The sequence below is a fragment of the Colius striatus genome, chromosome 1 (genome assembly GCF_028858725.1).
Source record: "Colius striatus isolate bColStr4 chromosome 1, bColStr4.1.hap1, whole genome shotgun sequence".
NCBI classification, from domain to species: Eukaryota; Metazoa; Chordata; class Aves; order Coliiformes; family Coliidae; genus Colius; species Colius striatus.
Genome location: NC_084759.1, coordinates 92,153,097 through 92,176,873, shown reverse-complemented (window position 1 = coordinate 92,176,873; position 23,777 = coordinate 92,153,097). Strand labels below are relative to the sequence as shown.

Sequence of the window (23,777 nt, the reverse complement as noted above, 5' to 3'; positions counted from 1 at the left end):
TGTATATCTCTTCTCAGTTAATTACAACTCATCTAGTTTAGCTTGGCCTCGTCCTTCAGCATGCAAACACAACAAACCAGAATTATCTCTTTGTGACCTATATTCAAAATTAAAATCCCATCTCTCATTGAAATTAATGGAATTTGTAGTTCTGCACCCTTCTTGCCACAAACCAGAATTTATCAATAGAAGGAAAAATAGTCTTTAAAATCAACACTTCTCTTCCTTTACCCTTTTCTTCAAATATAATTTGGACTTAGATCGTAAAGAAACCAAAAATGACATTGAACATTACGTAAGGATTTCCTCCAGACAGTAAGTAGTTTTGCTTTTTGAAGAGTCAACTCATTTAGATTGGGTACAGAGTCTAGAGAGTTTGTTCTCTTGCTAAAACCTACCAGAAGACAACTGGCCAGAAGATGCAATCTAGCAGGCAGCACATTTTAATTAAAAAGCAGTCAATTTCCTATGGTTACTGAGGGTCAAGTGGGGCCAGTTTTAATGCTCTGTTACATGAGAAGAAAATGTTAAAGCATTATGTAAAGCACATACTGAATTACTGCTTATGCTAATGCTACCTGACCTTCTTCTCTGCTGAAAAGATATGATTGGCCATGTTATCATGAATTTTGAAGGGTGGGGGAAATCAGCCAAATGCTGTTGGTGAACCTTGTTCTGAGGTTGTTTCAATTAAAATATCAGCTTTTTTTCTCTCAGTCATCTATTTCACCCCTTGCCAATGAGGCCATGACTAAGACATACGCTTATAGTTCCAGAACGTCTCTAAGGCAGACCAAAAGTACATCTAGCCCAGCATTGTGTCCATGAAAATGGCCAGCACTATGGGTTTGGGGATGTGATGTAATAACAGTAAAAACAGGACTGATACTTCCCTTATTGCATCTTGCCAGCTTCTGATGATGTAAAAATTAAACCAGTTACTTGTAGCTAAGTAAGCTGTTACTAAACCAGAGCTAATCTCTCCCCGGTGATGAAAGGAGGAATCCTACCTTTTGAGTACTTCCAGACAATGGTAGGAACAGGATAACCCTCTGCAGAGCAGTTGAGAATTACAGCTTTTCCATAGATTCCATCCTGGTCACTGGGTTGAACCACAAACCTAGGAGGCACTGCAGGAGGAAGCAAAAAGAGCCATGAAAATTTCTGCAACTTTTCAGACAGTCCAAAATGGCAGGCCAGTCAAAGAAGGATGCATAACATTTCATAGTAGAAAATAAAAACTAAAACCAGATTTTTTAGGATCCGGTGGTATAGTAAAGTTTGGTTTACATTATTATTGTTTACTTTCTGTGCACAATTTCAATGCACTTCTTACCAGGCACAACAAAAGCACTGGTCTTTATAAGAGAAAAGAATGAGTTAATAAAAATCTCTCCATAGGAGAGATTATCAAATGGAGCAACAGATAAAACATACTGTCATGGTCAGAAAAAAAATAGCTTCACAAAAGCAGAGGTTTGACAGATGACTAAATAAAATTGATTTTTTTCTATGCTTATTTTTTATAACATTAAACTAACAAGCTTTAGGAAAATAATTAAATTATGTAGTGCAAATAACACTTTCAATAGCGATCAAGTGACTTCATATTAAAATGAGAACCATAAATTCTGATAGCATATTTCTTTCCAAACAGACATAGAAAGATTCCACACAATTTGCTCACATTAAATTAAAGAGCAGAAGCCTTACAGGAATAGATGTACGTGTGTTAATATATACCTATTAACAGATTTATTCTAAGGCAGCACAAAACCACTGCAGTAGGCCTTCCAAGCATATGCAAGTACATATCTAGTTATACATAAACAAAATAAGAGTTGCTTATCTCAAGGAAAAGCTCTACAGGTTCCAAATACAGATACACAGCAAAGAAAATAACTTGTAGCAATGCCAGACTTACAATTTACCATAAAGGCCCTATAATAAATGTCAAAGTCTCAATAAACCCTGAAGCTTTGATAAAAGTTAGAAAAAAAAGTAGAAAGCTGTGAAGACTATTGAAAGATCCACAAAAGTTATTAAATACTAAAGGTGCTTAATGGTTGTAGTAAAGTCAGTTAAAGTCACAGATTTTTCATTGACCTTCTGTTGTTTAGTTCAGAACATGAAGAAGTAAGTATCTGCAAAAAAAAAAAATTTGTGTCCTTATCATACATGTTATTCTTGTCATTTCTTAAGGTGCTTCTGAGAAAATATACTAAATTGAATGACCGTGTGCCAGATTTTTTTTTCTTCTCCAGTGAAACACAGCAACACACTCATATCTAATGTAGTAAAGGGGAAATTCTAATGGTTCCTTTCTTTTCTTGCCGCACCACAGCATATGCACATGGGGACGCATATAATCCAGCTCTGCAGGTCCAGATAATGCTGACTTTGTCTGAATGGCAGAACAAAAGGCCAGACCATCCCAGCTTACTCTGGTCCAAGCCTCCATCACACCTCACCACCCACCTCTGCAGAAGTGACAGAAATTAAGAATGGAAGTATGGGAGAAGGCTGCAGCATAAGCAAATGTAAAGCAGCACAGGAGGGGATCGTAAGTACAGTGACTATTTGTCCTGAGACCTAAACCAGCTCCTAGTGGCCACAAATACAGTATTAATTGTATATTAAAAAAAAAAAAAAACACAACAACATGTAGCAGAAGTAGCAATGCTGTAATGACTTTTAATTTTTTCAGTAGAAACGCTCTTGCAGTTTATTCAGTAAATTTTTTGTTTATTCAACCTCCCACTATATCAGAGTCCCAAGTGTTCCTTAAGGACAAACTTGAGCTGTCGGCGTTATTAAGGACAGGCCATTAGAGGAATCTTTCCAGATTCCAAAAATTCTCCTCACAATGGCTTGAGCCTTCCTCCCTGTGCCTCCATAATCCAGACTCCTCTTGTTTTCTCTTTCCACCTTCATAAATCTAACTGCTCTTTAAAAGAGGCAAACAATCTTCTGGAGAGCAAATAATTCCTTTAACTGGAACTTTTGCTCATTGAATCCTATAGCTATAATGCAAAGCAGTTTATTCTCTAACTACATACAAAGAAGCTCCACTGCTGTTGGAATGCTGCTAGAAGAAATGGAAGGAACTAACAATGATAGAAGCAAGACACACCTTTGTACTAGGAGGTATATTTACTGCTGTCAAACATTTCATTTTTCCAAATGGCTGCCACATTGACAAACATATATCATATGCTATGTTAATTCACAATAAGTAAGCATCAAACACAAAACCTCATCAACAGCAGCTCCGGGCAATCACTCACCCTGTTCTAATTATCTACTGAGAGAAGACATTTGCTTCAATATCTCTTTTCTCACTGTTCTGTGTTCATTTTATCACCAAACACAAAAGGAGTCCCAAGTACTTACTTTCCAAAGAAGGTGAAAAGTAAAATTAATTGCACAATTTGATTTGATTTTATACAACTCAGCACAGTGGCATCAGCTTGTTTCACCTCGGTAACTGTAAGTAATTTGTATTCACAACTTCTGAAAAATCAATTACCAGCTGCTAATCCACAAAGGGAGTAAAACAAAAACAAAAAAACAAACCCAAAACATAAAACCACTTCAGTTGTATCAGTCTTATAGGTGAGTGATTATAAATGATGCAATAGAGTGACTGATAATTACTGGCCTTCAAGTGTGAAGAGTACAATGTCTTTTAAAATCTCTCTTAGAATGCAAAATATTTGTAACTTCTTTATTTTATATCCCTTCTCTTTAAAAACATTTTGTTTATAATCTTCATTTGCAGTGGATGACACTGGTAAGAAGTGTTAATTTTTCAGGAAATAATTATGTTACATGGGTAAGCATATGCAAAAATTTCTGGAGAAGTTAAGGAAGATTGTCTAGTATGAAATAAAGGCCTTTAAAATACTATTCACATTAAAGTTATCTATTTTTTTGGTCTAATCTCTTGTGGCAAATATATAGAAAAATAGACGGATGTCAAGTGTTAATATTGTTTGAGCATTTCTGTGAAAATGCATCTTTTTACATCTTTAATGAACTCATGTAGGTATCTGTGATGCGTTGAGCCTTTAACACTGACAAGCTGTGAATAGGGCTTTTTATCATATTGATTTCACTGTATTTTGGGAGTATATAAAATATAAGTTTTCAAACGGATATTCTTGATGTTCTCATTTTTGACCATCACTTTCAATACACAATGATACCAGAATGTTAATGATGGGAATTAAATTTTACCATGCAAACTCTAGAACCAGGTGTATGATTAGCAATCATCCTGTTTCCTTGTACTACTCCATAAACAAAGTATGTTTCAACCTAACATGGCAGAAACTCTGCCCACACCCAGTAATAGAAAAAATTTCTATATTCTGTAAGGCTTTGGCTTTCCTTTAGGACTACTTATGAAAATGATAATTGCTCGTCTGATTTTGAGTACATGAAGCCCTGACACTTCAGGGCTGAGAAAAGATGCTACATCAAAGAAAATTACCCATTCAATGACCTTTCAGTTGTTTCTGTACTGCTGTCCAGGTAAAACCACAGATTTCTTCTACTTGTATAAATGATTTTAAAAGTAAAAATAAGTGATCTTTACACTTTTATTCTTCATTGATAGTTTTCTTCTTATTTCTGTTTCAAATTAATAACTTGTTCAGTGCTATGTGCTACCATATTTTGGATGACAATACAGTTAACTTCTTGATCTAGATTTTGATACTTAGCTTTAGGCTATAGATCTACATTGATTTTTTTCATTATTTTTCAGGAATTCATTATCCCTTAAAGAAAATTTGCTTAGTAAATTGTAGTGGTTTTACCTGGGCTGTTTTTTTTCTTTGTGTGGGGGGAGCTTCAGGGGTGGCTTTTTTAAACAAAGATCTGCCAGAAGCTTCCCCAGTAGCTGATAGGGCTAGGGCCAGTCAATTCTAATAAGGCCCTGCAGCTGACCCAGGCCTGGCTAATTAGTGACTGAGGTAATGCCTCTGTGAATAACGGATTTGAGAAGGGGAAGAAGTTGCTGAGCAGTTGCTAAACTGCAGCAGCAACAGGGAGTGAGAATGTAAAAACATCTCCGCAGACACCAAGGTCAGTGGAGAAGGAGGGAGAGGAGGGTGCAGAGGGTGCTTAGGCCCTGAAAGGAAGACTCCTCTGTGACCTGTGGTGAGGATTATGGTGAAGCAGCTGTCCTGCAGTCCATGGAGGCCACCGGGGAGCAGAGATCCACACGCCGGAGTGGGTGGATGCCTGAAGGAGGCTGTGAATCTATGGGAAGCTCACCCTGGAGAGAATTGCTGGCAGGACCTGGGAGCCTTTGGGGAGAGAGGAGCACAGGACTGAGCAGGTTTTCTGTCAAGACTTGTGATCCTGTGAGGGACTCAGGCTGGAGCAGTTGGTACCTGAAGGACTATTGTCCCAGTAGATGACCCATGTTGGGCCAGGGTGTGAGGAGCTGCCCCCATGGGAGGCTGCATGCCAGAGCAGTTTGTGAGACACTGCAGCCCATGGGAAGGACCTACACTAGAGAAGTTCATGAAGGACTGTATCCTGTGAGGAGGGACCCAACACTGTAGCAGTGGTAAGTGTGAGGAGGCCTCTCCCTGAGAAGCAGCAGTGGCAAAGTCCATCTGTAATGAACTGACTGTAACCCCTATCCCCCATCCCCTGCGCCACAGTGGGGGAAGGGAAGAGAGTCCTAGGAAGAGGGAGGAGTAGGGGGAGGAGTTTTAAAATTCAGTTTTATCTCTCATCTCGCTGTTCTTATTGTTCTTTTAATAAATCAAACAATTTCTCCCCAAGTTGAGTCTGGTTTGCCCATGATGCTAATTGCTGAGCAATCTCTCTGCCCTTATCTCGACTCACAAAATACTCGTTATATTTCTCTCTGTCCAGTTTAGGAGAGGGAGTGTTATTATGACTTGGTGGACACCTGGCTAAACCACTACAGTCTTTTTGATGCCCAACAGTGGGGCACAAGAATTGTGAGGAGTTTGACATAATGACAGTAACTGGGAGCAGCAACTGGCAAAACATGGACTCAATGGTGTTAAAAGGGAATGATGGAGAATTTTGGTTTGTTTTAATTGTGGTGAAGGGACAAGGGGTGGATTATATGTAAATTGTCCACTTTCATTCAGTGTTGTGATGATGTTATTTTTCATTTTGGGTATGGTGAATTCTTTTTAGTTGTTGTGAGTGAAGATTGTGAAAGTTGTGTGATAAATGTGGGTTTTCATGGTAATTCTTAAACGTGTGATTCACAGAGGCGAGGGGTGGAACTTTCATGTTTCATAAATATTTAAGTTAATTTGTCTGATGTACTCAAGTAGAGCTAATGGAGAAAACAAAACAATTAGTTCTCCTCTCTGTTTAGTTATAAAGGCGTGGTTTTCCTCTGCCCCTTTAGAAGCAAAACACTGAAATAGCTCAGAAATATGACTGAACAGTTCTACTTTTATTACCACCCTTGTTTCAGCAGCATAGTCCCTTGAGCCTGCAAAGGAGGGCATTTGAAATTGCTTTAACAGTGAGTTTCTGTTAGGCACTCTCATTAAAGCAGCCCATGGATCTGTGACGAGAAATGAGCTGTTGAATTGTTTAGTATATGAGCAATAAGTTGACAGATTCAAACTGCTTAATGACTGAACTCAGAGGACCTAAAAAGGTGTTTTCAGTCAATATTATGACTGGCAGTTTCAGGCTCTCACAAACAGAAAGCAAAGGATGAGAGCAATCAGAGTAGGACGTTGAAGATAACAGGAATGTCACAGTGGCATTTCAAGGGAAGGAAAACACTTTTATTATATCTTTCTGTAAAATAATCCTGATAAGATGATAAAATATGAGTTGATACGCTAAGAAGATTCTGCTACCAGGATTGTCATTGCTTGCACTGACAGACTTTACAAGTTACTAACTAAAATGAATTTATGAGTATGTGCATTCATTCCATGATTTAATTCTGCTTTATGTAAATCCAATAACCCTTTCTGACTATGCTTTATGCAGGGATCAGATAATAAACTTGTACACTTCTTCCTGGACTTCAAATCTATGCAAGTGCTTCTGGCTCCCAAGTACAGAAATTAGTCCATTACACCAGAGAGCAATTCTGAAGGCTCCTAACACAAGCTCCTCTAGTGGGCTACTGAAGTGAGTTAAGAAATAATCTATGACATTGGCCCAGAATACAATGTTTCATTTTTACATGGAATATTTGTACTTTACATTTAGATCATACTGTCAAAATGATGGAAGAAATTTAATCAGCCAAAGCAACCATTGATGTATTAATGAATGAGATCATTAAACACTGTACTTTAGCAAAGATGAACAGTTATTAAATTTGGTCATTGGACCTAAGGGGTCAATTTAGCTGGTTTAGTGAAACCATTTCTATGCAGTTCAAGAAAAAAGATGTGCTTTTGCAAAATGAGACAGTGCCTAGCGGTTTGCGTTGCTCAGATTTGTCTAATGAGAACATTAAATAGGAAGTGAATCATTCAAGAGTAATCTTCAAAGCCACAATGTAAACACCAGCAAAGAAAGTAAATGAGTTTTAACACCAGTTGGGACCATAAATCATCTCCTCCTGCTTTTCTATCACAAATTGCATTCAAGACATCACACCAGCACCACCACCAAGCGTCAGAAAGAACATGGATACTCGCTTCCTGTCAGGAAGATTCAAAGTTCAGGGACTCCTCATTGGGCACGTAACTATCTAATGATATTTGACTTTCCCGTGCAAAATGAAGACACATTTACACTTAATGCACTAATTGCATTAAGGGATGTTATTAGGTATTTAAAGACCTTTCCTCAGTTTTAACTTATGTGTTCACTCTGCACTCACTGGTGTCTTTGAATTCTCTTTTTTGGTGACATCTGAAAAATTTTGGACTCATAGCACAACCATGAGCTTCTTCTTTTTGGTTACCAATTCAAACCTTTTTCCCTGCTTTTTATTTCATAATTACTTCATTTCTATTTTAGAAAACCCTACAGAAATTAGTAGAACATGATGGAGTGTACATAGATTTTTAATCACTCTTTGGAAGACAGCCCTAATGAGTAAAGCCTTAATTAATTCCGTATGATGATATAAGTAGTTGACAGAGAAGATATTTTCCTAATTTCTATAGATGGCTTTTGTGACAGGATCCTATTCTTTCCATTTTCTTAATAGCATGACTAGCAAACCAAGAGTGCAAGAAGAAATAAAATAACCAAAATACTAATGATTTATGAGTTTTTGAGAAACCCCTTTAACTTGCAAATTTTTGATGTATTTCCAGAGGAACTGCAGGCCGGAGTCTTGCAGAATGCAAGATTTTGAGAGGGAAAGCCTGGTTTTCACTTACCTGGACTGCCTGCATGCAGTCCCTAGGCACAGTGAAGGTGATTGTCTTCTCCTGGTGGCTAGTTAATGCACTTTTAAAAGACATTCCATAAACATTAGGACTAATCAAACCTGCTCTTCCTATTTGAGTACAGATTCCAGTTGCAACAGTTCTTGGGCTTACCTGAGTAGATTTTCTGATGCCTAGTATTATACTTAGTAGATTTGTTTCTGAACAATCTCTTCTTTTCACTAAGTTTTTAGGCTTTCAGCTCCACTGGAGGCATTTTTTTCCTCTTCTGATTTGTCAGAAATTGGTCAATGAATGGTGGAAAGAAGTACCGACAGATGTATATCCAAAGCATGTGACCTGTCCAGGTCTTCCCCAAGACACCAGTGGCAAAGAAAACTGAGATTGCCCTAAAATCTTCTTACCCAAGGCTGTACAGCTACTCCAAAGCCTTCTCATCTCCCTTTCTTTCTCTCAGCAGATGCTTTCTGTCTCCTGTGTGATGCTCTGCAAGGAAGTTCTGAGGAAGATGGTCATCTTCCTCTGATAGATAAAGCAGGGAAAATCCAGCCGCGATGGCCTGGTATTTTTAGGGCTCCTTATTGCCACTTAGTTTGTTTTACAGACCACAAAATAATGGGAAGAGCAGTGAAGATTTAGCATAAGATTCCCACAGATTTTGAAAAGATTAATGTTTGTTCTTCTTGTGCCATTCAATACTTCTAGCAAAATTTTAGTGCAGCTTAGATTGGCAACTAAGAAAGCTAAAGCCTTGTTGGAGTTGTACCTTGCAAGGACAACAAGAAGGGCTTCTTCAAACACATTTCAGATAAAACTAATGCTAGAGGCAATGTAGGCCCACTGTTTAATGAAGCGGTGCCCTAGTGATAGAGGATACAGAGAAGGCAGTTACTCAATGCCTTCTTTACCTCTGTCTATACTACCGGAAACTGTCCTCAGGAGCATCAGACTCCAGAGGAAGTCAAGTTAAAGGAAGATTTTTGTTTGGTTGATGAAGGCTGGGTTAAGGATCAGTTGAGCAATCTGGATGTACATAAATCTATGGGCCCCAATAGGATGCACCCATGGGTGCTGAGGGAGCTGGTAGAAGTCATTGCTAAACCACTCTCCATCATTTTCAGTAAGTCATGGAGAACAGGAGAGGTGTCTGAGGACTGGAGAAAAGCAAATGTTACTCCAGTTTTCAAAAAGGGTAAGAAGGAGGAGCTGGGTAACTACAGACCGGTCAGCCTCACTTCCATCCCTGGAAAGGTGATGGAATGACTTATATTGGGTGCTGTCTCCAGGCACTTAAAGGACAAGAGGGTCATTAGGAGCGGTCAACATGGCTTCACCAAGGGGAAGTCATGTGTGACCAACCTGATAGCCTTTTATGAAGATGTAACCAGGCGGACAGATGGTGGTAGTACAGTGGATATAGTTTAGCTTGCTTTCAGTAAAGCATTTGGCACCATTTCCACACAGCATCCACACAGCAAAACTGAGAAAGTGTGGGCTGGATGATCAAGTAGTGAGGTGGATTGTTAACTGGTTGAAGGGAAGAAGGCAGAGAGTTGTGATCAATGGGGCAGGGTCTAGTTGGACGCCTGTATCTAGTGGAGTCCCTCAGGGGTCAGTGTTGGGACCAGTACTATTCAATATATTCATTAATGACCTTGATGAGGGAACAGAGGGCACTGTCAGCAAGTTTGCTGACAATACTAAACTGGGGGGAGTGGCTGACACACCAGAAGGCTGTGCTGCCATTCAGTGAGACCTGGACAGGCTGAAGGTTGGGCAGGGAGAAATCTAATGAAATTCAACAATGGCAAGTGTAGAATCTTGCATCTGGGAAAGAATAACCCTATGTACCAATACAGATTAGGGAATGAACATGTTAGTAGTGCAGCGGAAAGGGACCTGGGGTTCCAGGTGGACAGCAGGATGACCATGAGCCAGCAATGTGCCTTTGTGGTCAAGAAGACCAATGGCATCCTGGGGTGTATTAGAAGAGATGTGGTTAGTAGGCTGAGAGAGGTTCTCCTGCCCCTCTACTCTGCCCTCTTGAGACCATATCTGGAATATTGTGTCCAGCTCTGGGCCTCTCAGTTCAAGAAGGACAGCGAGCTGCTGCAGAGAGTTCAGTGCAGGGCCACAAAGATGATGAAGGGAATGGAGCATCTCCCTTATGATGAAAGGCTGAAGGGTGACCTCATTAATGTTTACAAATACATAAAGGGCAGGTGTCAGGAGGTTGGAGCCAGGCTCTTCTCAATGATGTCCAATGATAAGACAAGGGGCAATGAGTACAAACTGCAACATAAGAGGTTCCAAAGAAATACAAGGCAGAATTTCTTCACTGTGAGGGTGACAGAGCACAGGAACGGGCTGCCCAGATGGGTTGTTGAATTTCCTCTGGAGACATTCAAATTCCACCTGGATGCGTTCCTGTGTGACCTGCTCTAGGTGGTCCTACTCTGGCAGGGGGTTGGACTACATGATCTTTTGATGTCCCTTCCAATCTTTATAATTATGTGATTCTATGAAAAATAATATTTGTAGGAACAATACAGGACAGAACATAAAATTGATGAATGCTAAAAACCAGCACATATTTATGATCTGACATAGCAAATACTAAGGAAAAAAATCTCAAGTTGTACAGCCAAAGAATGTATGTGGCTGTGTGGATTCTGCAGAAATTTGTGTACTCACTGGTATTTCAAATGTAGCAACAAGCAGCTGGCATGTGTTTTTTCATTCATTACAGGAATGTACTGGACTTAGATCTTAATTCTAAGTCTACCCATGTGCCATAAAATGCCATGGACTCCCACTTATTTGAGGACATGATAGTCTTCATTGTTTTTAAGTCTACTTTTAAAACAAATACAATATAGATAATAAAAAAAGGAACTTTATAGGGAACAGTTATATTTCACTTTACTTTCCCATTCACTGTCTACTTTCATATTGAAACAATAAACTTCTCATAAATAAGATGTTTCCAGAACACATCTCCTGACATTTAGGAAAGCCAATATTTAAGTTTAAAGCACACTGCTGAGGAACTATCACACAATGTAGACTAGATACTAGAGAAGTTAAAGCACCATTTCTCCTCTCTTTATTTGGAGAAAATACACTTAGTCTATTTAGAAAATTACATTTTGCTTATATGGCATCTATGAACAAAAACATGAGGAGAGATCAGAAAGCTTGGAAAAGAAATAGACAACAGAAAAGCAAGTTTTTACTTAAATGTTTATAGGTCAGGTTATATACAGACAAGCAGTAACCAAGAGTGACTCTCTGATGGCCGTCTGTCTTCTTACCTCTGTGGAATAAGACACCTGAGGCAGTTCAACATGAGGGAAAGAGGTCAGCCCAGGGTTTTTGCAGAAAACTCAGGTCAAACATCATACTATATTTTCCCCTTTCCCTCTGAGTGAGAATTGTCATCCCAGATGTGTATGTAAAACTGATTAAGACCTTACCATTTAAATTGGCAGAGAGAAAAGAGGAGAGCGGCTTAGAAGAAAGCTGCTGCAGAGCACTAGCTGGGTAGAAAGATAAGCAAGAGGGAAAAAATTAAGTAGCTCTCATAACCTCCTAAAAAGTTGCAGGACTATGACTCCAGAAGGCTTGTTCTGGGTAAAACAGATTGTAAAGCTGCCCTCCATGATGGCCATGGGTTTATAAGGACACCCTTCAGGCTTAGAGACCCAACAGTTTTCATCCTACCACTGAAGCAGAGCGTTCATTGGGAGGTGCAATTAGAACAGAAATGGGGAAAATGGAGGTGTTGATGTCAGTGTTGTGAGAGGGGTATGAGAACAGGCTCTCCAGAAGTTCTCCCCTGGACAAAGGGGGAACACTAAGTGATGCCAGAAAAGGCACCATGAGGCAGATGTGTTGAAGGAACAGAGGTCAAGCCAAGTGGGGACTTGCTACAAGAGGAATTGCTCACTGGGAGCTGGAGACAGGGAAACTGCAGTTGAGGCAAAGCAGGGAGAAGTTAGAGGAAGGCAAGGCTTGTCCCGATCAGTGAGCCACAGAGTATAAATCCCTACATGTGGTCTTACCTGAGCTGTTGTAGGCTTATAGGCCTCAGCTGCTATTAGATGCAGCATTTTGGCATAGGGCAGACATAAGACAGTGGACTGTCTGTTGCAATGGGAAGTTGACACCTTTCCCTTCTCCAGCAAAAGTGAAAGTAAAGAAAATCTCTTATTACAGCAATGAATAGAGTTAAAAGCTAACAGAACAGCTTAGGAAAAGAACAATTAAATGCATGTAACTAATAAGACTACTTCATTTAAGAATTATCAGATAGATGGGGAAAGTAATAGACATCTGTAGAGAGTGATATTTAAGCAAGATTAAAAGCATTGAAATATTAAAAAAAAAGTCACTAAAATAATATTTACATAAAAACTAGTGAAAAAGCAATTAACCTATTTGCTACTGAGTTTTGGGAATACTAACATACAACAGCATAACCATGCACATTCTTTAAGTGGAAAACTAGGGAATAATCCATTAAAGATTGGCATAGGACAGTGGGAAGATTTGACTCAAAAGGAAGAGCTGTGCAGAGCATTTTGCACCAATGGAGTTTTTGAGGGGGAGGAAAGAGCCTGGAAAAGATGGCAAAAGCCCCTAAGAGGTTTTAAGATTTAAGATCCTACTAAACTTACAGAGCAGAAAATACAACGTAATGATCTGCAACAGGAAAAAAAAATAACTAGGGTTTCTTGCACGATTACTGTATGAACCCTCTTTCTCTGAAGAATCTACAGCTTAGTAGCAAGAAGGAGGTGGTGGAAAGGGAAGAGTATAACACACTTATTTTTTAAAAAATAAAAGTCTAAACCACTTTGATAAGCTTCCAGAAAGAAAACAAAGCAATCTGTTGCTGTTGAAGTTTTGCAGAGTAAGTTTGAACATATATCACAAGGCATAATCTCTAGGTAACTTGACTAAGATGTGACTTGAAAGGCAAAAGCTGTTGAGGGCAAAATATCTCTCCAAAAGGTGTTGTCTACATAAAATACATAAAACCACATTAACAAATTTTCATGATTTGAAGTCAGCATGAGCAAATGTAAAATGCTAATTGAATTATAAAAACAAATAAGGAAAATAAAACACGATAACAGAAGAGTCTTTTCCCCATGAAGTCAACATCAATGCTTTGCTTTTTTACTGACATAATGTCATATGAGAGACTGATCTAAAGGAAAATGGGGATAATCAGACTAAAACAATAATAGAGAAGAATTTGATACCATTTCAAAGGCTTGATCCCAACAAACAGGTTTGTGCCTCACAAAATTTTCAAGTCAGTCTTGTGGTTCTCCCATCCACCCTGTGCAGTCTGAGGTTTTTGAATATTTTCAAGACTAGATAGAAAAAACACATTACTTTCTGTGCTTTGTTGCTCTGTGTTCTCTGTTATGAAGAGAGAGATTACCATATTTTCCTCTTTTTTTGTACTTTACATCAAACAGATGTCATTACAAAATACTGATGAATTCCGCTTAATTGGTGCCCTTCAAACTAATTACATCTACTTACCTCTAACAATTAATTGACTTTGGTGCTCCACAGCTGCTGCATCATTTCTAGCTATACAGGTATAATTCCCATTGTGCATCAGTGAAAGATTAGAAATCCTTAAGGAGCTGGTGAAGTCGATGTTGTCAATTGTCACCCCGAGGCTGACTGGGATAGGTCTGCCGTCCTTCTGCCAGGTGATTGTGATGGGCAAATCCCCAGACACCACCACGCAGGGAATGAAGACCCTCTGCCCGATGGAGAACCGCGGGAACTCAAAAGGCTGAATAAAAGGCGGAACTGAAACAAAAGAGGAAAGAGGAGCTGTTGCAGTTACGGTCTCATTTCTGGAAATAACATAATGGAACAGATGTGCGGTGCTGAATATGTAACATTCAACACCTTCAACAGCCACAGAGCATTGTTTAACTAAAAAGAAATAATTTTTTTTGCAAATTAGTTTTTTTTTATTGACAACCCAATGCACAAGCAGAGACCACAAGTAGTGAAATGCCTGGCTGCTAGAGACAGCAGATGCCACTGGCTGATTCCTGCAAGAGAATTGAGCACTTCCTCAAGAAACCACACTGTTACCTTGCGACTCTCCAGGTCTTTCAGCAGGAACACAGCCTGGACAGTCCAGGAACGGTTCAGTAGCTTTCAAGGTCTAGTGCAAGGGCCTTGCTTAGGGTCATGGAATAAACATGAAAGAGGCTCCAGCTTTGCTTCTGGAATGTGATGAAAAGTAGTATAAAGCTTCTGTAACTGCTTCTGGCACTTAGGGGTTCAAGTCACAATTCTCAATAAGATTGGGTAGAGATATGAAGTGAAAGGCATATAACAATACTTGTAGGACAGAAAATTAAGTTAAAACTGATTTCTAAACAGAGGGAGAGTACAAGGCATAAACACTCAGGCTGATGTTTAATTCCTGCCAAACATATTTTGTTTGGCAAATATCCTTTTATTTCTTTTTTTTTTATTATTTTCTTTTTACTTATTATTTTTTGGCTGAACCATTACCCCTTGTCCTGTCACTTGAGACAATAGAAAAAATGCTCTTGGCATACACCTTTTAAATACTTTTAAGTACTAACGAGATTTCCCCTCAGTCTTCTCTTCTCCAGGCTGAACAGTCCCAGGTCCTGCAGGTGCTCATAAAAATGCTCTAGTCCCTTGATCATCTTGGTGGCTCTCCTAACTTGAGAAGAAAATGCACTTGGTGGCTTTATCTAACTGTATTTCTTTTGTCCTTTCTCCCTTTAGCAAATCTAAGGTTGTGTTTTCCCCAGAACTGAAGCAGAAAAGAAGTAGAAAAAGTGCTCAAAGCGGTTGCAATGTATGCTAGCCCATGGAATTCCCCAGCAGCATTGTTACTCCTCTGCCTGTGTCCTATTTCTGGGATGCAGGGTTGGGTATTTGTGACCATTACTCAATGTATTTCTTTTGATCATTGGATATGCTGGCTGCTCCTCCATCAGGATTAAGAACGTTTATCACTGAGGAAGTGACACTAACCCCTTAGAAGGCTATAGCATTGTTCAAAGGTGTCTTCAAATGCTTGTGTACATGCACATCATGGTGCAAGATGTCGACACAAATCAGGTATTAACTCCATTGTCTCAAGCATAGCCATGCTTCTATTTGATGAGGAGAACTTATGATCATGCGCAGCTGCTACAGAGAGGTAACATGGTACAGGCTACCACAGCTCATCCTCACAAGCTTTCCCTGACTTATTCTGAGCACAGCTCACTGTCTGCAGTTGTGACAAGTGCCACTGAAATCAATTTTTCTCACATGCTGTAATGCATTTTCCTAACTGCCATCTCTCCAGTTGCTAAAACTCATCCTGTTGTGTTTTGAAAATGTGGTAGATCAGGCATATAGCGGGGAAAAAAAAGAAATTCAGTATAAATTACTGTGTTTATTTGAACTTAGGAGGATGGAAATTAACAGCCTTTTCACTTGGGGACCTCGTGTCACGAAGCGAGGCAAAATGTCTGCCTGCCTCTTCTAATTACCTTAGCACAGCTAACGCGTTCACATGAGACATTTCGGATTCTCTGAACACCAGCAGAAAAATGCCAAATTTCTCTTAACATTTATTGACAAGCAGTTTATATTTTAAGTGGAAATAAGAAACGTTTAGAATTAGACTGTCAAAGGTTTTGACATAACCTTTCTCCTCGTTGAGTGCAAATATCTGCTAAATGCCAAGTGCCCCCCTTACTGTGTTGGCTAGCACATTTCTGCACAAATCCTTCTCTTAGTCTCAGGCATCATTACAGAAAGACATGCTAAAATTCACAACATGGTGGCAAATTGCTTCTGTATTTTCTGCTGAGTGTGTAAGAAATTTGAACCAATCCTTCATGGATGAAATGATACCAAAATTCAGAGAACATACTGCTCAAGCATTATTATGTGCATCTTCACTTTCCATCTCCCTGATGAGGAAAACAGGGAGCAAGATCATTAGGTCACCCTAAAGTATTTTTCAGAAAATTTTTATTTGCAAGGCTGCACTTACAAACTCTACAAATTTAAGTAGCAGCCTGCAGAGCATTTCAGAAATTGGGTAAAACATTTATAGGCAGTACTTTTTCCCTCTTCTCAGGTTTTTAAGATACAGAGGAAAAAAGACATTTATTTCTACTTCATAAAATATAACGTATATTCAACCTGCAGCAGCTTCAGTCCTGACAAGGTGCTCATTTTAAAAAACAGTGTGCAATTTAAAATCAGCACTTTAAAAAAGTAAATAGCATAGTAATAACATTGAAGTCTTGAAGAATATTTTTCAGCTATGGTATTTACCAACTTAGGCTTATAAAGGCAGTTCCTAGTGACCAAACATAGCAGGTAAACTGTCTTCCTGCTAGTTAGAAGAAGGAAACAATCACAAAAAACCCCACTTATTAAAAACATAGAACAAAACATACCTGGAATCAGGCAAATAATTTTGAAAATATCAAAGTTATTATCTATCTATCCACCTACCTACCTTTCTATCTATCCATCCAGCCATCCATTCATCTATCTCTGCAGTAAAAAACTGATATATATCCTTGAGGGAACAAAATATCAAGCTTGATTAACCAGCACGTGGGTTATTTTTTTTTCTAAACTCAAGCTGTATCACTGCCAAACAGAACTAAAATGCGAGACGGATGTATATTACTTCTTTAACTCCAAGAGAGAAAAGTTACAGTAGGATAGATGCATTTAAAGCGTGTATAAAATATTTCAAGTTGTGTTGAAATATTTTTTCTTCCCTATACATTTCTTTGGTCTAACCACACCTGAGAGCTTGTATTATTTTTTTCTGAAATTATGCTCTTTTTTATATAAGTTACATATTAACTCGAGGGAGAGGGGGCTGTGTGTGTGCTTGTGTATGTGGAATGCTTCTTCCTCTACTCGCAACGGGCAAAAGAGTGAAAATCTCTACTTCGTGCAATGAAGCACAATGTCTTGGGAATGTTGTATTGAGGAGTGCTTGAATTAAGTGTCTATTTAAGAAAAGGAGCAAGGGCCAGCCTCATTAGTGCTAATGACAGAAGATTTAAATTATGGTTTTGTGCCCTAGCAAGGTCTTCTGTACCTCTGGGAGATTACTGTAAAGGAGGGCAAGGATGGTTTCCACGCTGCTCTCCATTAGCAGAGGAACATCCTTAATTTCTTGCCCTCTGTTTCACAGGAAAACTGCTGAGACAATTCACTAAAACAGAGTATCCTACAGTTAGCCAGTCTCCTGCAGCAGCCTTGTGAACATGGTGTTCCTCTCCTGTGGCTCTGTTTAGTAAAATGAAAGTCATCGTCTGCTTTATCATTATAAACAGTTCCCTAATGGATTTCCTTGCAACAACACTTGCAGGAGCTGTGCCCACAATATAAAACACTTTTGGCAATGAATACTCCCAACACGGATCCATTGGCTGATGCAAAATAATAACCACCAAACTATGTGGCCTGTATGACCCAAACTATTAAGGCAGCTGTGTGACCCTACATTTGACGTGCTAGTAGTGCAAAAGCCAAAACTGTTTTGTCTCTGAATAAACCCTAGCCATGGTCTAGTCATTCCTAAGTTCTCAGTCATTGACTGTTTCTCCTAAACAACCCCATTCCTTGTGGGTGATGGTCTCAGCAATTGCACACAGTCACTGAAGCACTGGAGTTTTCCGCTTCTTCCTTGTATGTATTGAGCCTTATCAGAAGGGCATGTCATTCATCGAACTATCTGCTAATGACATTTACTGAGCCAAGATTCATACTCTGCTCTCTCCTTGTGTGCTGATGTATTCTGCCTTGAAAAGAGAGAATAATGTTATATTCTTTGGTCCTAAGTGTACTCACTGAATCAAAAACCAAACCAGAACCAAACTAATTTCTGTAATGCCTCTGCTGTTGCACAGCATTTCCCTCTACTGGGAGGGTCATTAGTTATCAAAATTATCCCTTTCTTAAAAATCTTCAAAATCTTACCACAACAAACTGTGGTATTTTTTCAGTATCTGCTGCTGAGTTAGACAGAGCAAATGCTGTGTGTATTTCCCAGGGAAGCTTACGAGATAGACTTCACCTTAGTCCTCACTCCTCTTTCCTGCAATGCAACACTAGTAGCTGACAGGCTCCCCGATGCTGCTCTGGGAGCTCCTCCAAAATAAGAAAGAATGTAAAATATATGTAGAGTACTTTTATGTACTCATCCATCTACTGAAGCACCTCCTTTCAGACTGCATTGTGAGGGGAAAAGTGTATGCTCTTATCATATGAAGCACTCTGCAAACTTAGGATAGTGGGAAGCTCAGTTGCCAGCCCAAGGCGATGCCTTCACTATTCATTTTTTAAAAGAGAAAATCTTCTTGATTTAAAAATAAGATAGCAGCTGAAAGAATCATAGAATAGTTTGGATGCAAGGGACCTTAAAAATAATTTTGTTTCAACCCTCTAAGCAGGGATACCTTTCACTAGATCTGGTTGTTCAAAGACCCATCCAACCTGATCTGGAACATTTCCAGATCCAGAACGTCTTTGGGAAATCAAAAGCATATTAACACAAGCAGTTGCCTTCGTCATTAAAGTGCTGCTTGAAAAAAAGCCTAATTTCTACTTTTGGAGCCTGGTGCAGACCTATTGCCCTTGTTAAGCCTCTACATGATCTAAAGTGATCTTTGTCCTCAGGTTAACACTGAAAACTTGAAATCAACCAAATCGCTAGAGCCAAAAGTTCTGGATTTGGGTGAAAGATGACTTTAACAGAATAATATCTGTCTCTGAAAATCACTTCTGTGAGTAGTTTGACTGGCTTCACCTTTTTCCCAGGACTATACATAATTTCCATAGAGTTGATACTGGCTTTTTTTTTTTGTTTTTTTGCATTCTATATACCATATATATTGATTTGAAAGTAGGCCAGGCCTGCACTGTCATGGGCACCCACAGTCTTGCTTTCTATATGTACTTTATGTACTTAAGCACTCTGCAAGTAGCTCACAGTAACTTGATGCTTTTAAGAGCAACTTTAGCAAATATATAATAAAGTATTTTAAATATAATTGACAAAATACACATGAAAAAAGAGCAAGAATGTGCCTTCTTCCAAAACCAAAGTAAAAAAAGAAAAGCTACATTGTGAGAGACAGAGGGCGGCTATCTTTTGACAAACCCAAGCATAATATACAGATACTCTTGATCTCCTAAGCTGAGACTCTCATTCAAGTATCAAGGCTTATTTCATATTGTTTACATAATCGATAAATAAATAAATATATCATACACCAACTTAAATGGTGTTTGAAATTCAGAAGTCTGTGCACAAAAGCAGTGAGTTTTATTTTAGATTTAAGTGAAAGTTTTTATATTTGTTTGTTTTCTATAAAGAAGTAGGCTGGTACAATTCTCGTTCTGTTCACAACAGGTGAAGTGATAGCACTTTGATATAAGGCAACAACAAGCCTTCTAAATCAATGAGATATATAAGCTCTACGAGATCAAACCCAGTCCTTTTGAAAACCACACTTTTCATTTTAATGGTGCTGCACCCTTCCCTCTCAGGGTCTTCTTTTTCAATTAATTTCTGTGGGAGAAGTGTGAATAGCAGCAGGCTGTTTACATGAGAAGCATGTCCCATGAGACTGATGAAAAGAAAATCATCACTTACGACTGATGGTTTTTACTATAGCTGAGAAAACTATTACTATAAATTACATAATAACAAAAAAAAGAAGAGATAATGACTCATTCCTGGTTTTAAAATGCTTTGAAATCTAGTAAAATGGTGTAGAAGAGATACTGCTATTATTTTACCATCTTTCCACTTGAAGGGTTGTTTTTCAGTGGAAATATGAAACTTACAGATGAGGTGGGTAATATAACCTCTTTCTTTGTTTGCCAACACTTTTCATTATAAGACTACTTTCGTTTGCTTGCAGTTTGACTTTTGTTTGGATAGTATTTTTCCAAGCCAGGTGTCTGCCTCAGGCTGAATCATTCCAGCTGGAAAGTTTCATCTACTTTGGTCAATTCCAAGAATAAGGTGGGAGACCGGAACAGTAAGAATGCAATATATATCAACCTTTACCATATAAACTTCTTTTTTTAAAAAAGTACTGCAAGATTCTGAGAACTCACACCTGCCCCGTGGTTAGCAGCACAGATTTCAAGCTTGGCAGATTGCACTTGCATCAGATATTCTTGATGTCCCTATGAAAAGTCATTACAAGAGTGTTCACATTTTGCAGTTCAAACAAAAAAAGTAAGTAAACAGACAAAACCCCACAGTTATCACACCCTGAGAAGATATTTTCCAATGACTAACAGCTAAGAGCTCCCAGGGTTCAAGTAGCACTGAATATATCGGAGCACTACTTTCAGTGCAAGTGCAGTCTGGTGAGATGTCAAAAATCAAAGCAGACAGACTTGTCTCTCTAGTGCTCATACAGTTGCCTGTGCTGGGCCCAGGAAATGGAAAAAAAAAAGTTCTTTCAATGCAGAGAGAAAGAAAAGGGATGTGGGGGCTGAGGGACCAGAGCGGGAAGCCAGTCTGCATTGCTGGGCATGCAGATAGCAGCTGCCATCAATGGAGTAGAAGCTCAAAGTGGTATGCCGGATAACGAAAGGTAATTACAGAATTGGATTTAGGGGCAGTGACAGAAGTCATAAGTTGGGAGCAGGTTTGCAGTAGGATTGCAGAGCTGACAGGTATTGGTAAAGTGGAGTTGGGAAACTGGCTGGGGATGCAAGATGGGACAAAAAAGCAGTGGGGTGAGGTTCAGCACTGACAGTGAATGAAGGCCCACATGAAGAGGAGACAGACTATCTCCACCTTCATGCCAGTGGAGATGGAGAAAGTGGAGACTGGCAGAAAGAGAGGACTGTAACTGAAGGATGGGAGGAAGGTTGGGACCTCTGAAGGGGAAGACTACTTTTGAGTCATGATAACAAGATGCTGAGGAAATAAGGACTGAGATAGGAAAAACATGGAGGATAGACTGGTTTTGGAACCCAGAGCAGAAGACCCAGGACTTGGACAAGGATGAACTGGAAAAGATTGAGGAAGACGGGTCATACTTAAGAAGAATAAACACAAAACTCTGCATTCTTCTCCATAGGATGTCTGACTTGATAGTCTTCTGCTGTTGTCAAATGTGTATGAATCCCACTGGCAAACCACTAGAGCTGGGCTAAATGCAGAGTAAGAAACTGGTGTTGCTAAGAATAATTCTTGGCAAGGACCTATGAAGTATCCTTAGCAAGTCTAATCTCAATGATTACTTCTGAGGATGTCAGTAATTACAGTTTCAACTTTGCAGGAGAGGGAAGGAAGAAGGGTTCAGTTTAATTTACAAAAAAGCTAAAAAGAATATTGCATTTAACACAGGCCAAAGCAAAATATGTTGAAAGGGTATTATACAGTTACAAAGGCAAGTGGTTGACAGGTATAAAATACCAGAAATTAAGTATTTAAGTACAGATGTAGCCTCTCCCTTGTTAGCTATGCGTTACAGGGTTGGTAGTTTTCATGGCTTTCTTGTCAGAACTGACCAATTCATTTGTCTAAACACAAAAAAATAACGCCAAGATGGCTTAATTTCCATAAAGCTCTGTTAGGACTCAGGCACGGTTCCAACAGAGCTATGTCTGCCAAGCAGAAACCTGCATATTTTCCTGCCAGTTTATCCACACAACTCCCAGCAGCCAGCTCATGAGACTGCTAGCTTCCAAAATCCAGATTTTGGGACACAGACAAGGAACTGGCAAGGAATGGTAGGGGACTGGTATGCCACATCTCTGAGGAACAGTTATTTGGAGTCTGCAGACCTCTGTGATAGGTGGCTACGCAAACGAGAGCAACAGTTATTCCTAAAAAATTGGACAACTGATTTCATGCGGCATCTCATCGACTCTTCTGATCAGCAATGCAAAGAAGTAGCTGGCCTAAGGTCTAGTAGCATATAAGTGCATAGTGCCCAAGCTTTTGGCTTCCTGACAGCCTGCCAGGTGGGAAGCTGTACAGCAAGGCTCTTTAAGCCCCACTCTTGAGTTCTCTGGTGGCCAAGATTTCATTTTTAAGTCATTGTCAAGAAAATCTTTTTTATCCTATCTGAGATCTTACAGTGATTTCTGAAGAATGTCCTCAAGGTTTTGTTTCAATTAGATGTTTGTAAATCTCAAAATGCTCTAGAGAATGAGCAGCCCTCTTGTATTTGATTACATGCTCATGCTGTTGCATATCTTTATTTAGATATCGCTTTTAGTAAGCCCTCACTCAAGGCAGAATGAGGATGCTTCATGTACTGGAGAGTTTGGAAAGAGGGCAGCAAATGTGGCAGAGGACTGCACACAAGAAACAGCAGTTGCATGCATAATGCAGATAAATGCTGCCCTGTAGAGCCATATTCTGTTTTCATTTTGCCACAGATCTCCCAGACAACACTAATTAAATTACTTAAATCTGTCTTTCCAAGGGAGTTGCTAAGCTGAGTGATATGACTGATCAGAAGTAGGAAGAAATGCTCAGAAACAACCTCATTTCAATTGCAGAAGAGCTTTGAACATATAAATGCTTACATAGCAGCAGGTGAACTTGAAAAATCAAGCTGTATGCTTCTGAAATGGAACAGTGGAAGTGGATAACTTTAAAGTTCAGTCTGTACCTTAGTTGCCATTTACCAAAGCTCTCCTGATCACTCAGGTCAGTTTTGAAAATGAATGGATTGTTTTTAAAACACTATGATAACGCAAAGATTATCATCTTAGAAAAGCTCATAAAGAAATTGATAATTGTGTCTTCAGAACAGAATATAGAGAAAACAAAATACCAAGTAACAGCTCATTAAGTGTCAACTATTATCAACCACCCTTCAGATGATTGGTCTGAGGTCACCCAGGAAGGTCGTAGCAGAAATGAGAACAAATCAAAGCACTCATGATGTTGAGGATGGGCAATAATTCTCCCTCAGTTTCCCTGCAGAAAAAAAATAAGTATACTGATGGTATGAGAACCTGAACTATAAATAAGAATATTTGGCACTGTTATTAACTCTCCTTACAATATTTTATTTCAGGGTACTTTTACCCTTCAATATACAAGTTGAGTCACATTTTGTATTTCTCTGAATCAAGTGTCTGAAAACTCACCACATTAACTTTGGAATGTATAAAACAAAAAGGCCACATAAACATTAACGTTTTAAAGCAGCACTGTTAGATAAAATCACTATGTAATTACATAAGAAAAAAGATACCTAGCCATCTAAAAAAGCCACTGTGGCAATGCTGACCTCCAGCTACAACAGCAGAACCTTGAGCATTGTTCAGGTTTGACATATAAAGCCTACCTTCGATATTCTGGGT

General features: G+C 39.1%; 1 protein-coding gene across 2 annotated transcripts in view; it reads right to left on the bottom strand.

The window, feature by feature from the left end:
• DSCAM (DS cell adhesion molecule) overlaps window positions 1-23,777 on the bottom strand; it is a 390,325-nt gene that overhangs the window by 156,552 nt on the left and 209,996 nt on the right. For both annotated transcript variants that reach the window (XM_061988625.1, XM_061988624.1), the window contains exons 7-8: window positions 13,935-14,213; window positions 1,011-1,130 (exon numbers count right to left, since the gene is read on the bottom strand). In XM_061988625.1, coding sequence (XP_061844609.1) covers window positions 1,011-1,130; window positions 13,935-14,213 — 399 coding nt within the window. The remainder of the gene's footprint in view (window positions 1-1,010; window positions 1,131-13,934; window positions 14,214-23,777) is intronic.